The 13,997-nt window shown below is 40.4% G+C and overlaps 1 protein-coding gene across 2 annotated transcripts in view; it reads right to left on the bottom strand.

The window, feature by feature from the left end:
- Positions 1-12,886: 12,886 nt before the first annotated feature.
- UNC5C (unc-5 netrin receptor C) overlaps positions 12,887-13,997 on the bottom strand; it is a gene marked incomplete at both ends in the record, with an annotated part of 354,396 nt that continues 353,285 nt past the window's right edge. For both annotated transcript variants that reach the window (XM_080915102.1, XM_080915103.1), the window contains 2 exons: positions 12,887-13,052; positions 13,813-13,991. In XM_080915102.1, the coding sequence (XP_080771228.1) occupies positions 12,887-13,052; positions 13,813-13,991 (345 nt within the window). The remainder of the gene's footprint in view (positions 13,053-13,812; positions 13,992-13,997) is intronic.

Here is a 13,997-nt window from a genome sequence, read left to right as displayed (position 1 = left end):
CTTGTTCAAGATATGATGCATGTTGCTTTCTAAGAAAGCCCTGTATTTTGGGATTACCATTTTTTTTTAAAAGAAGAAAGATACTTTAATTTTTACCAAAATAAAACAAATATTGTAGATGTTTTAAGGTTTATGCAGCTATAGGTTAAATAGTAACACATGTTCTTCCTAGAAATGTTCCTGGAAGTCAAAATGTTTTTCCTTTGGCAAAATACTCTTGCACTCTAAAAAACCAGAACAGCCTGTGAATATAAATTAGAATTCAACTTATTTGCTTCCCTGCCCTAGACACCTCAAACTGACTGGGCCAACCCTGCTATGAGCTATGGGTGTCGTGTGAAAGTGCAGGCATACAAGTCCCACCTGCCTGGGACCACGGTTTGGAATGCTCTCGAAGCTTCAGCCAGGGAGGAACAAAGGAAGGGGTTATGGCACTAGACACTCCTGCTTCTGGGTGTATTAGGCAGCTCTTTCAGGAAGTCCCCTCCCCCCCTTTTATTATACACCAGCAAAGCTTTCTCATGAGCGGAGAATCAAGAGGTGCATGCTTTTGTTCTCATAAATCAGAAGATCAATATTAAACAAAAATGACACAAGTGTGGTAGAGAGAGACAAGGGCGTTTTCGATGGAAGTGATTTGAGCTTGTGTCATAAGAGAGGCATGCCAATGAGGCAGAGCACAGGCCGAAGGTGCAACGGATAGGTGGCTTGTTTCTTGTGTGTGCCTAAGAAGCCATCGTAGCAGCACAGGAAAGAAGTATGCACAGCACAGTTTGTATAGATATGTCTAGGTCTTTGTTTCCTTGTTTTTTAAATTTCCAGCTTCTGAGACAGAAGCATCTGTCAAGTTAACATCACTAAGCAGAGAAAGTTGAGGTCATCAAACATCATGGCCGTTGTGATTTCTTCCTGAATAGATATGGGTCCGGTATGGACCTCTTCCATGTCCATTTCATACCTTAGGTACGATTCATTTATTCTCATATGCATTTCACTACTGATTTATTCTGTTTCTCTAGTAGAGCATGTGTACAAAACATCTTGTAATTCAGTCCTTTGAGGTCTTGACTTTTGACTATCTGTGCTAAATCACTGACATGACCATTATTTTTTAGAAACAGGACTTTGGGAAAGTATAAAATGTCACACGGCCCTCTCAACTTTATTCACATAGTTCCTTACTGTGTTTCTTCCATAATGATTAGAAATTGTATACTGGTTGTCTGGCTTAGAAAATGACATTCCTTCTAGAATCCTCCAGGGGGCAGTGTTTTCCTATGCATCTCACAGCTGGGCATTTGAAAGATGGAGAAACATTGGCAGCTGCTGGAGAAATGAAGTGTTTTAGTCGAGTAGATGTTCAGCTGGTGGGCTGTTCATCTGGAAAAATATTCTGGAGCTCAGTAAGTTTGGGTCGTACCTGACGTCAGGAGAAGTGTAGAGCAAAGCGTCCCTCTGTGTTCTGATTCACTACTAAGGTTTTCTCAGTTCTTAAATTTGAAAAGACAAAAATAACTGGTTATTAACAGTCATCACATTTTGTTCTTACGGAGGCCAGTGCAAACCAAGCCACTGAGGAGCCTTTTTCTCTGTTAAATAATGTTTTCTATGGACAGATTTTCCATATATTTCTACATAAGGGTAGCAGTCATCTGAGCCTGGGAGGAAAAACCTGTTGCCTCTAGACAGATCCATCTACAAACACCTAAGTAAGCATTCTGCCAGTTAAGTGGGGACGTTTTGATTTTTATTTTCTGGGTTTTTCATAGGTTTGAGTGTGGTTGTGGGGACCTCTTAGGTCAAACTGTGTTTCCTTATTGGTAGATTTTTAAATGCGGACAAGTTTAAATCAGAATGTTTTGTGATGGAGCTGTTGATGATGTAAAATGCTTGAGATTTCTAGGGTTCCTGTGAAGAATGGGGAGAAATTTAAGTTTCTAAATTTTCATCTATACGATTCATTTTATTGCTTTGGGAAAAATTAACCTCTTACGTTGACTTTATTTATTCATTATGAAAATTTTTTTAAAAACCCACACAGTTATTATGAATTTTCAATAAGAATTTATAATTTATTTATGAATATCATTTCTGTCTTATGAAAACCTAATTGATACAACTAAGTTGTTGTTAAGGACTACCTGTTGACTTCCCGGTAATCCAAAAGTTAACCTGTAAACATCTAGAATCTCAGAAAGTACATTTATTTTATCCTTTGCTTCAATGTCCTGCAAATTAATAATAATATAATTGACTGCTGCTTACCCTCAGGACTCTTTCAAAGAGCAAGATTTCCTTTTAACTCCTCTCCGCTGAAGGAATCCTAAATTATTAATTGTTAGATAAGCTTTGTATGTCGAAGTTTATGGTTGATGTGTGTGTGTGTATATATTATATAAATATAGATAGATGTATATGTAAATATGTTCATTCTGGAGTCTGGCACAACTCTAGAAAGTGGATTAGAAAGTAAAATATTATGGATAATAAAGGCCTAAGTAAAACATAATATTTATTTATGGAAGCATGTACAGTGTTAACTCACAGAGGAAGAGCAGTGAACAATATATATATGGCTCAGACAGAGCACCCAATGGATGTCACTACTGCCCCGTTCTTTCTATTCCCCCAGCAGAAAGCTTCTTGAGGACATGCTGGGATTTTACTTCTAGAGAATTCTTTGGCACATTTCCATTGGTATGTAGAGCTGGCTCACAAGTACTTCATAATGACTGGTGTTCAGGTTCCTCAGGCCAACCCTCAGGAGCTTTCTGGTTTCTGGTTTCTGTCTATAGTCACACTTTTTGGTTTGTGAACAGAAAGGTAGTGAGAATATCTTCTTTTTTTTTTTTTTAAACTTGAACATGTGTTCTATTTCAGAAACCCTCAGTACCATAAAGAGCAGAAAGTAAGGTACTGAATCAAAAATGGTACAGTTTAAGAGTTAGAACTAATTGTTACAGAAACTAATGCCATAGCTTTTAAGAGAAAAACTGGTAATATTGGGGGGGGGGGGGTTGCTCTTTTCTGTGTGTTTCAAAACAAGACTTATTTGTGTTTTTTTGGGGGAACCAGTGCCTTATGGAATTTGTATATATTGTAATTATTCAGGGTTAGGGAACAAACAGTTGTATTTGTTACAAATTGTGTATGACTTGTTTTCTTATTTCCCTCAATAAAACAGTGTCATTCTCCCCATACATACAAAAAACTGTGACTGGTGTCTCAGTTGGGCTTTTTCTTTGTCTTTGAAATGGCCTCATGACAGCAGGTGGGAAAGGCTGCCTTAGGAGGCAGAGCATCCTGAGGAAAGAGTGAACTGGTGTCTTCCACTTCCTCTGTTTAGGAAACAAGGTCATCTCCTGGGGGTAAAAAGTTGGTGGTTTGAGAGAAATAAAAGTGTAAAATTTCTCTGTGGAGAACAATAGCTTACTTGGAGGTACAGCCTGTGGCTGGAGGCAATGCTCAGGACCAGTAGAAGGTGTTGATATTAAATGTGGGCCACTGGATCCCAGAGCCCCTTGAGGACCAAGGTGCACTCCTATGTCAGTGATGTGATAATAGGGTACGGTCTGAACTTTCCATGTCTGTTAACACCAAATGCAACGAGTGTTTCAGAGGATGAAATAAATTGAGTGCCCAGTCAGCCATAAGTACCAGCTAGCTATTTGACCGGCTGGCACTTAAACAAGCCCTTGCTGCCCCTTGTTTTTGTTGCTTCATTTTTCTTTTAATCTTACATTATGTACATCTTAGGGTTTAACCAGTCATGGGAGTCAGTATGGCAAAAAAAGGAAGAATTATTTTCCATGTGCTTTGTGTCATGAACCTCCAGGGTATAGCATAGGCATACTTAATAAACAGAGAGAAACACTATAGCACAGACTCCAGACAGCGACTGTGCTTGCATAGTGCTAGTGGTCACTGAGAGGTATGTGACTGAAACCACATTTAGGGATAGGGGACCAACACCGAGGAGAGGTAGAGGGTGTCATCTGAGGCTTGGATTTGTGGACACCATTGTTGGTGGAGAAAACCCCCGAGTCCAGGTTTTGGGTTTTCTTCTTGTATATTTTGAATTCCTCAGAATTCATAAAGATCCATGGGAAGATGAGTAGGAAGTCAGTAGAGTAAGGGTTAGATTTAGAGATGGCCTTGAAGAACTTAATCTGGCAGGAAGTAAGGATGACAGAATGATAGGAGAGAAACTAGCTCTTTTGGGTGTGGGAGTGAGACTCTTACTCTGTCTCAGAAGACTCTTTGTGGAACCAGAAAGACCACTACAAAGAGGAAATGGAGTGGGGGTAAGGCTATTTCATTGTGTGTGAATCTGGAGAACAGATGAAGAAGCTGATGTCTAAGGGATTCTATTTGAGATTGGAAAGAGAAAGGAAGCCCAAGACTGTTTGCAGTAAGAATGCTTTGTATCATAGGAACCAGTAATTGAAAAGTATGGCATTGGCATTTTAGTCTCTTACACTTGTGCCAAGAAAACACACCCCAAAATTTGGAGTTCAGATGAGTTTAACTCTGTTCTCTTGTGGGGAGCCGAATGCGGACGCCATTACAAGATGGCGCTGGCTCCCTCACGGTTTAAGGTAAACAACTCCATATATAGTAATGCTCTTGTCAGCTAAGGCACTGCACCCTGCTCATGTGCAGTACATAACCTGTCTCCGGCCAATCCCGAGGCCTCTGGTGTCAGCAGACTGGTGGCAAGCCCGTATGCGCTTCTCCCTATATAAGCGGACAGCTAGGGTGGTTCAGGCCCCTCACTTCCTGCTCTCCCCTTCAATCAAGAGGCTCCCACAATAAAGCGTGATCTGAGAAGAATCCTCTGGTGATGGTCGTCTTTCCTCGCTGGTCGAGGAGCGCACCACATTCTCTCATTTTTACTTTATGATTCTTTGGAAATATATAATCTGTGAGCTCCCAGTATTTTCAACCATGCCTTGAGATAAAATGATCTTCTACCCCCACCCCAGGCTCTTAAAAACTAGAATTCATATATGAGCATGGGGCTGCTCATGATTGGAGAACTATAGCTGCTCATCAGTCCAGATTTTGTCTTCTGACAGGTTTTCTGGGTGTGTAGCTAACAACAGTTCAAGCCTGAGGAGACTTCCTTTTGAAACCCACAGTTCCCATTATCCAACTTCTGCATACTCTGGCTCAAGCCACGCTTTTCATAAGACTCAGAGGCAAGTATCAAAATCTACCCAAGATAAATGGGTTCATCTACTTCTGTGGCTCACTTTCTATGTGGCAGGTTTGTTTTCTCACCAGAAATAGCAGCAATGTACAAAGTACAAGGAAGTCTCCCCATTCAGGGGAACTATCTAGACTCCGTGATTCCTACTCAAGATTCTGATATTTACAAAGTTTGAAGTTCTCTGGAATTGATGAGGATTCTTTACCTGGTGCCATCAAGACAGTGAGGAATTGATTCAGGGCAAGGCTAATCTCAAAACCCTAATGATCTCATAGACATACTTTTGGGGTTGAGGGATCACTGATTTGACCTTGAAAAAATAATTGCTTGTTGTCCAAAGTGTGGGTGACAGCATCAGTGAAACTTGCAGCTACTGAAACTCAAAAAGTAAAGACACTGGGGCTAAACAGTATTATGAAACATAGGTTGTATTTGCTTTGTGATGAACTGGCTTTATTTGCTTCTTAATAAAAATTTTCATCCTTTTATCCACAGACATCTCATGGAGTCTATGCATGCAAGGTCCCTTTACATATTTTCATTACTTCTTTATCACCTGAATAAATACTTGAGTTTGTCACCATTGTGTAGGTGCTGGAGGGAAAGATTCTCTTCACTGTCACAGGGGGTTATCTTTGTGGGTTAGCCGGGATAAGCAAAAAGGTCAAGGGGTAGATGGCAGTCAATTTACAGTATTTCTCCAAGTCAGTGTGTCACCGAGCTGACACTGCATTTTCTCCCCAGAGGCATAGCTGCTTTTTATGCCAAACCTGGAAACTTTTTACTTGCTCACCTGAGGTAACTGAGGTCCTGCACGCAGTGCCACTTATATTCTGGAATTCTTGATAGCTCTGGGCTGCCTCATGAGGCTTGGCTTTTGTTTCCTGTTATTGTGGTTATGTACAAATCCCACTAGAGATCAGCTCTTTGAGTACAGCTCATGGCCATGCTTATAAGAGGCTCCAGGAAGTGTTGATACAGGGGCAGCGTGTGCGGCTGCACTGGTGTCCCCTGCAAGCTGTTTCCCACTCACCCGCTACATCCAGACAAAGGAAACCAGAGCCTCTAGTGGTGGGACAAGGCATTGCCCCAGAGACGGCTATGTGTAATGTTGCAGAAGAAGCAATCCTTTTAGAACTTTACCCTACCATGGAGGGAGGTTGTGATTACCACTCACATAAGACCCAAAGGCTTTTTAAATTTTTTTTAAATTTTGTGTCTTACTGAAAAAAAAAATCCCAATAACTTCTGGACACAAAGCATCATCTCTATTGCTTATAAATATAATTTATTACCTGTTTAAAAATTCTTTCTTACATTTGTACATGTTGGCTGACAGAGTAGATGCAGGCAATTTACAAACCAAGGGGACTGCAGGAAAGTTCGGTGAGGCAACCGGGGAGAGAAAAGAGGCACACCCAGCGCTGGCATCCCTCACCTCCACCACACAGCAAGGCCTCGAGCAAATGCTGGAGAGCACTGCTCAGCCTCCAGGGGTCATTGGAAAAGGAGTTGCATAGAAGATACAAGACAGAATTCCATAACAAAGGAAGAAGTGTTTCACGTCTGAGAAGCCAAGGCCGTGTTGTTTTGCTAAAAATAAAAAAAAAAAAAAAAAAAAAAAAAAAAGAAAAAGAAAAAGAAAAACTGACAAAGCATAAAATTTCAACCTGATACTTCTGATGTTGAACTGGTCCAAAGAAGACAGCAGGAGGGAGACCCAGCCTCCTTATAGCAGGAAGCTGTGGACTGTTCTCTGATGACTATGGGCTTTCTTCTTTAGAACGACGAGGAAGATTACTGGTTCCTTACAGCTCAACATTAAGCTTAATACACACAGCACTGTGACAATTTACACACACACAAACACACACACAAATGATATTCCCTGCAACTTGGCTAAATACATTGTCTGAAGGGTGAGGGCATCATTACACATAGTAGGACTAGAAACAAGTGAAAGAAAGAATGCCAATCATGTGTTCAACTGGCTTTTCTTTCTTTCCAATAATCTGAAGGGAAAAAATGTATCTGAATCAATATGTGTGCAGTTACAGGTGCCATTAGTGAATTTAGGAACAGAAAAAAGGGCAAAGGCATTTTCAATGAGCTGTGGAGTTGTTTTGTATGCTGTCTTAAAACTGGCTCAGCACAGCGTGGAGCTCATCACGGTGCTTCCATGTCGCCACATCTTCATGCTGACGGAAGATGAAAGGCAGAGAGCTCATCCCTTAGGCTGCCCATCAGGACAACCAGCCCACAGCTCGCAGTCCCCACGGCTGGGTGTCATCAGGCTCCATGACATTAGGCCTTTGGCATATAAAGATGACATGGGGTTTCGGCTTATTTAAAATGGGTCTTACAGTACTATTACCTGCAATTCATAATTCTGCCATAGCACAGGTCCCCAAATGACATATAAAAAGCTGGTGTACCATAGTAAGTAACATGGACAGCAGATTGTATCTCAGGACACTCCCTGGCCTTCTGCTTAACAACTAGTGGGTTTGGCCATGACTGTCCTGATATAGGCAGGCACTTCCAATTTATGATTCTGGTAATTCGTGGGACAGATTCCTTCATATAACGTTAAATATACTGAAGACTTGCAGGTCACCTCTTATTGGCTTTGCCTGCTAATATGTTTATGGAGTGTGTCTATTTGTCCTGAAAATACCCCAGCCACACTTAAATAGGCCTCTGAAAATAACCTTTGGTTGAATAAGCCTGCTAATATGCCACCACAGATCAATAAAGGAAGCAGCCAAGCCCACTAGACTTTCTAAAGACTGTTGCAGTAAGTTTTCAGAAACAAAGGGCAACCACTGGGCCAAAAGGACGAAAAGATCTACAACTACACTGTTGGTTTGAAGAGATACTCTACCCAGGTACATGCAAGGCCATCTCCACCTATTAAACAAATGAGTTTAAGCGTCAGATTTTGGGACATATTTATAATTTCATATGGCTTATTTAGCCTATATGAACATAGTAAGTGTATTCTTCATAGTCCCAATCCCATCAGACAGGTGTCAGGTGACTGTTAAAATGGCCGGTGTAAGCAGAAGTGACACAGTCGGATCTCTTGGGGCAGAGGAACAGTATTTTGTTATACAGACAGAGTTATAAGGTTTTCAGTCAATGTCAGCTCAGTAGGCTTTAAAAATACAAAACAACCAATACAAAGCTAAAGGAGTAAGATAGTTGGTCCCACGAGGCACTCAGAAGGCAAAACCAGTTTTATTATCTTGAGAATAATAATAAAAATATTTTTCTTTCGGATCTATAAAATAAGATGCTCATTGGCCATTGTCGTCTTTACAAATGACTGATTTAAACAATGGTGTTCTGATTTACAAAGCTTCTCAGAAAAGGCGTCTTGAGCCTAATTCCACCGCCACTGTGTTTCTGTAGTCCTCCTTGGCCACCGCTGGCCTCGGACTTGCACTAGCTTCTATCTCTGAATGGATAACCTTTCCAGAGCGATTACTCAACTCAAATTCATGATCATCTTGAAGTCTTGTTCTCTCATATTATCCAACATCCTTCTGCACTGATTGGCTCCAGAGCACAGACTGTAGGGACGTGTAAGGATTCTGGGGCAGAACACCATCCCTATAGGCTCTCTTTGTCCTGTGGCTATGGAGCTGTGAATGAACCAGGATCACAGCTGCCAGGTCCTTGTCAGAGACACAGAGATGTAGACAACCATCTACATTCCTCCAGATGTGAACTGTCTAATTCCTACCCTCTGAATGTTTCCTTTTCAATTACTTTTAGGCGAAGTGTCTTTATAAACCTAGTTTTAATAAGTGTTTTCTAGAGGATCCTAAATATAGTCATGGCAACTTTTCCCTAAAGAATGTCTCTACTCTTTGATAGTGAAATAATTAAAATCTATAGAATCATAGCATATATGAAAACAGCTAATGATATACTTTGATCTTGGACCTCTCATCCCCCAAATTATCCTTTCTCCAGAGAGATTAATTTGCTCAGGTCAGGATGGAGTATAGCAGAGAAGATGTGTCTGCTTTGAAGATGTTGGGCTGTGGCTTTCTTGACACATGCCTGTACTCATGTACTCAAGCCAATTTGAATTAATGTCATAACAATAAGAAGAGAACATGAAGCTTTAGATTTCTAATCTCAAAAGGTCTACTTCATCTGAAGATCACTTGTCTTGATTAACAGCTACAACATCCATGACCATAGACACAGGACTTTCATTTACCAATGAAGAGCAGATTTAAGCAGGCATAGTGGAACACATTTAAACTCTCACCACTTGGGAGAGACTTTGGAAATAGATAGGGTTATGGATTTGATGATTTTCTGGGATATCTAGCAAGAATGTGTGTCAAAATATTAAATCAGGTAACAAAACCCCCAGGGGGATGCCATGTGTTTGTATATGTGTGTGGAGGTGTTGGACAGGAAGGCTTTCTTTTTTGTAAATGCAGCTTACGTTTCTAAAAGTTAGTGTTTTGGAATTAAAGGATTTCAAATATGCAAAACCCAATGGCATTTATAAATAAAGACAACGTTTAGAGTCATTTGTTCTATAGATTCCACATATGTCTATTACAAGAAAGTAACAAGATGTGTATGAGTCATTTGATGATGTACTATATCCAGAAAATTGTGAAATAGATGGTTTTAACTAAAGAATATGAGAGCAAGAGAATTACACATGTGGGTAAATTTCCCCATGTCAGTTTGTCACAAATGTCTTGTCAAACTCCACAGGTACTAAACTCTCTTTGTCAACTTTTTCTAAGCTGTATATGAAATTGAGTAACTATGTGGTAGGCCACCAGATGGCACCATGCACAAATGATTAGTTTTTCTCCCTTCCCGCAGCAAGCTAGGCTTTCCTCAGAAGCTCTGTAGGAGTCAGACATGCCTTAGAGGTGATGATGATGGAGCTCCCTCTAAAATGAACTATGGCAGGCGAACCTTGTGTGTTGGACAGCAGCTATCTACCAGCTATTATTTTCTTCCAAAGGAGAAAGAGCAGATTGCTTGTGAAAATTATTTGATGTATAGTATGTTCTAGTTTGGAAACTGCCATTCATATGATAGAAAGTAGTTTTATGACAAATGATTCCTTCATCAGAGATCAGTCATTTTTCTTTTTCCTGTTGTGAGAGTCTGAACAGAAATGCCAAGCATCTCTAGACGCTTGAACACAAGGACTCTGGAAAGATTCAATAATGTTGCTTTGGTTATATTCAGTATTTCTATGTTGATTACTTAACAGTTTTTAAGGATAAATTAACCAGTATATCAACATATTTGTTCCTCTTGACTTAGCACAAAGCATTGAAGTTACACAGAACATTCAGACCCGATCTCTCAGTTTGGGTTACTTTGATGGTTCCAAAATCCAAGTAGTGAAGATAAACCCTCACATTTGTTTCAAGAGGCAGCAATGTATAAGTCTTTCTTCTTCTTGCTTTTTAAGAATATCTATCAAACTCTTAAAAGTTCCAATGAACTCATGGTTATAGACATCAGCCACCGAAGGTGCTCAAGAGTATAGAATTTGCCTTCCACACTCAGTGGGACCAGGACTTTTACATATAAGTATGGTTAGAGAAGAAGATTGTAGAATATATCTCTGAAAGAGAAAACGGCATGAAGGAAGAGCCTCCACAACAGTATCCACAGTTCTTTAATGACTAAGATGAAAGAGTTAGAGAGTATAGGAAGTAAAAGAATTGGAGGAGTATTAGGCAAAATGATTCCCAACAGGAATCCATTCAGCAGCCTGGATACTTCCAGAGCCAAAGTACATCATAGCCATATTTTGGCATTTCTGACTTAACGACATGGGTGCTTCCTATTTAACTGCAACTGTGACTGTGTGGTTGCTAAGTTTTCATTCACCATCTGCTTAATGGAGGTTCTATATCAACAAAACAAACAAACAAAAAAAAAAAACAAAATAAAACAACCAAACAAACAAACAAAATCCAGGACGGTCCAAGAACTCAGATTATGCACAACTAACATTTTTATAGGATTAAAGAGCTAATAAAAGTCTGTAAATACAACTGAATACTATGAAAGCAACTATTAATAAAGAGAAAAAAAATGGTACCAATTCCTTGAGCTGCATGGGCTTTAGTAGAAATGGTCTTGAGATCTAGAGATCAATAAATGAGGAAAGTGGAATTTACAAGTAGTTGGAAGGCTGGAGGGTAGGGCCGCACCAGAGGTCAAGCAATGATAAGAAAAGGATGCCCTCTCTCAGTGAACAATGCCATGCAACAATGATACAAAAACAAAGCAAAACAAATAGATGCACATTAAAGTCATGCCTGGTCAAGTCAACTCTGCCTGCAAGATGTAAAAGGCTGATGACATTACATTGGGAGATCAGCGTTTTGGAACCTGGGGATGATGTGTTCTCCATTGTTTACACAGAAGGACAATGAGCTCCAGTGAGTTTCAGTGTTCTCCCCAAAGTCACACAGCTGGACAGTCACCACCTCCATGAGCATAGCTCCTTTCCTGATTCCTAGTTCAGACACTGTTACCCACAACCACACCACCTCCCAGATAGATGGCCACAAGCGTCAATGAGCTTTACATAGAGAACTCTCCTCATGATAAGAACAAGAACAGAAAGACTCTGCCCAAGAAAGCTGAAAGAGCAGACCTAGCCAGTGAGCATTTCTGTCTTTTCCATCACAGAATGGTGGATCAAAGGCCAAGGAAGCAAAACTATTGAACTAACTTGGTGACCATGTTCCTCTCTAGGCAAGAAAAGGAGGCAGGTCTAGTCAACACCAAACACTAACAGTATTGCTAACTAAAACAAAACAAAAAAAAAACCCCTTTTTTACTAGAATATTTGTAATAATCATCAATAATAATGATAATATTTTTAAAAAACACTTGAAATTGCTTATTACAAACACACATGTGACACATAAATATTGGTGTGGAGGAACATGGATCTCTACCTTCCCTGTAATGCTACAGCAGAGGATGTTCCCAAAGGATACCAACTAGGTTCCCCCATCACATAAAAATGTTAGCAATTTCTCCTTTACATTTAGATTCTCCACTTCCCTGATACCAATGCCAATACTGGTCCAACAAGTTTCAGAAACAGAACACTGATGGGAAGATTATCTGAGACACTCAATGTACATGATTTGTAGCAAAAGTCTGTGATTTCTCTGTAAATTACGAATCTGAAATAGACACAATAAACCGTCCACAGCTTCAACTTCAAATGATCTCAACAAAAATAGAACGAGCCATGGACAGTGTCTGCATCCCTGTCCAATTTGATGTAAACAACATTTGTAGAAACTGGGTTTGTTAAGAAAGTTTATCCATACATCTGGATAGCAATAAAAAGCGTTTCCTAGGAAACTGTAAGATCCTGTACCATACAGCATACAGCCCAACGAAGAGAAAATTAGATTGATTCTTAAATTCAAGGTACAAATTTATACAATTTTTCTTAACTCCCGTGGTGGTGCTGTCCAAATGAAGTGGGCATGTACCTTGGTGGTTTTATCTGTCCCCCACGTTTCCTGTTGCCATCTTGCCTGTAAAGCGCCTTGGTCCTATCTGGATTTCCTCCTCAGATGTAGTTCCCCTGAACACAGACTCCCTGTGTAATTTTGTCCTTCAATGCCAGTTCCAGTGTGGTCAATACTGTCCTTCTGCTGCCAAGGACACTACTGTTTCATGTCTTCCCATCTCTTCAAGGACAGCTGCCAGCATGCTCAGGTTTCCATCTGGGAAGTTTTGCGCCTCCCAAAGATCCAGGATTACGCCAGTTGGGCTTGATTTGGTGGCAAAGTAATTCAAGTACCTGCAATCAGGAATGGGAAATTTTGCTGAAAGGTGCGATATACAGGTCTATTTACAGTATTATCTTCTCCCCCACATCTGTGCTAAACCTGTCTTGAAGTATTTTAGTCCCACAGTGGATTCTAGTGAAACCCACTTAATGATTGCTCCACTCCTAATTAGATCAGGCCCAGACAGGACATGTGCTGTTTAACTTTGTTAACCTAAACTCTGAATAGGATAATTTAAGAGACAATGTGTCTGTGGGGTTTGTCCTAAACAGGAAATCAAGAGCCATATGTTTTCTGTCTGGCCAGGCTCTGATGATCTCTGACAGGTCATGCCTCATCTCTTCTTTGGAGGTGACAGATACATTCTACGGAGCAGAGGCTCTCAGGGTCTCTTTATAACTTAATACAAGTGCTTGTGTGAGCATGTAAATTATTCATCACACATTATGTCTTGTTCAACTGGCGATGGATGAACAATAATTACTTTAGTGAATAGACATCATGTTTAGGAGCTCTTAGCACACGAGCTAGACAAAGTCGATCACAAATCTTGACACTGATGAATGTCATATAACCCAGAGCTTCTCTTAGAACTGTTTGGAAGCTCATAGTATGAGGTAAACAAGACTCTAATACATACTTTCAGAATGAAAATGTAAACAGACATGTAGTGGGAAGAAAAGAAATAGGCTGCTTTCTATCTAACTCGTTTCAGTACTGGGGACCTCTGCCAAATGAAAGCAGTAGGTTCAAAAGCCCAGGCACATTCACCTGTCCAGGTTGAGTTTATGGGCCAACATCCTCCAGTCATGGCCTCTTGTTTGGGGGGCATCCAGGCTGCTGCATAGCTTCTGCCGAATAGGGAGAGGGATGCTGAAAGCACTTGGTCCAGTGACAGTGGTGATGGTACTAGCAGGGTCCAGGAGAGGCAAATCGATACCGGTAGGTTCCTGTAG

Source organism: Micromys minutus, assembly GCF_963924665.1.
Source record: "Micromys minutus genome assembly, chromosome: 4".
Taxonomy (NCBI): domain Eukaryota; kingdom Metazoa; phylum Chordata; class Mammalia; order Rodentia; family Muridae; genus Micromys; species Micromys minutus.
The sequence above is the reverse complement of the archived record's forward strand: the minus strand, read 5'-3'. Positions and strand labels throughout refer to the sequence as shown.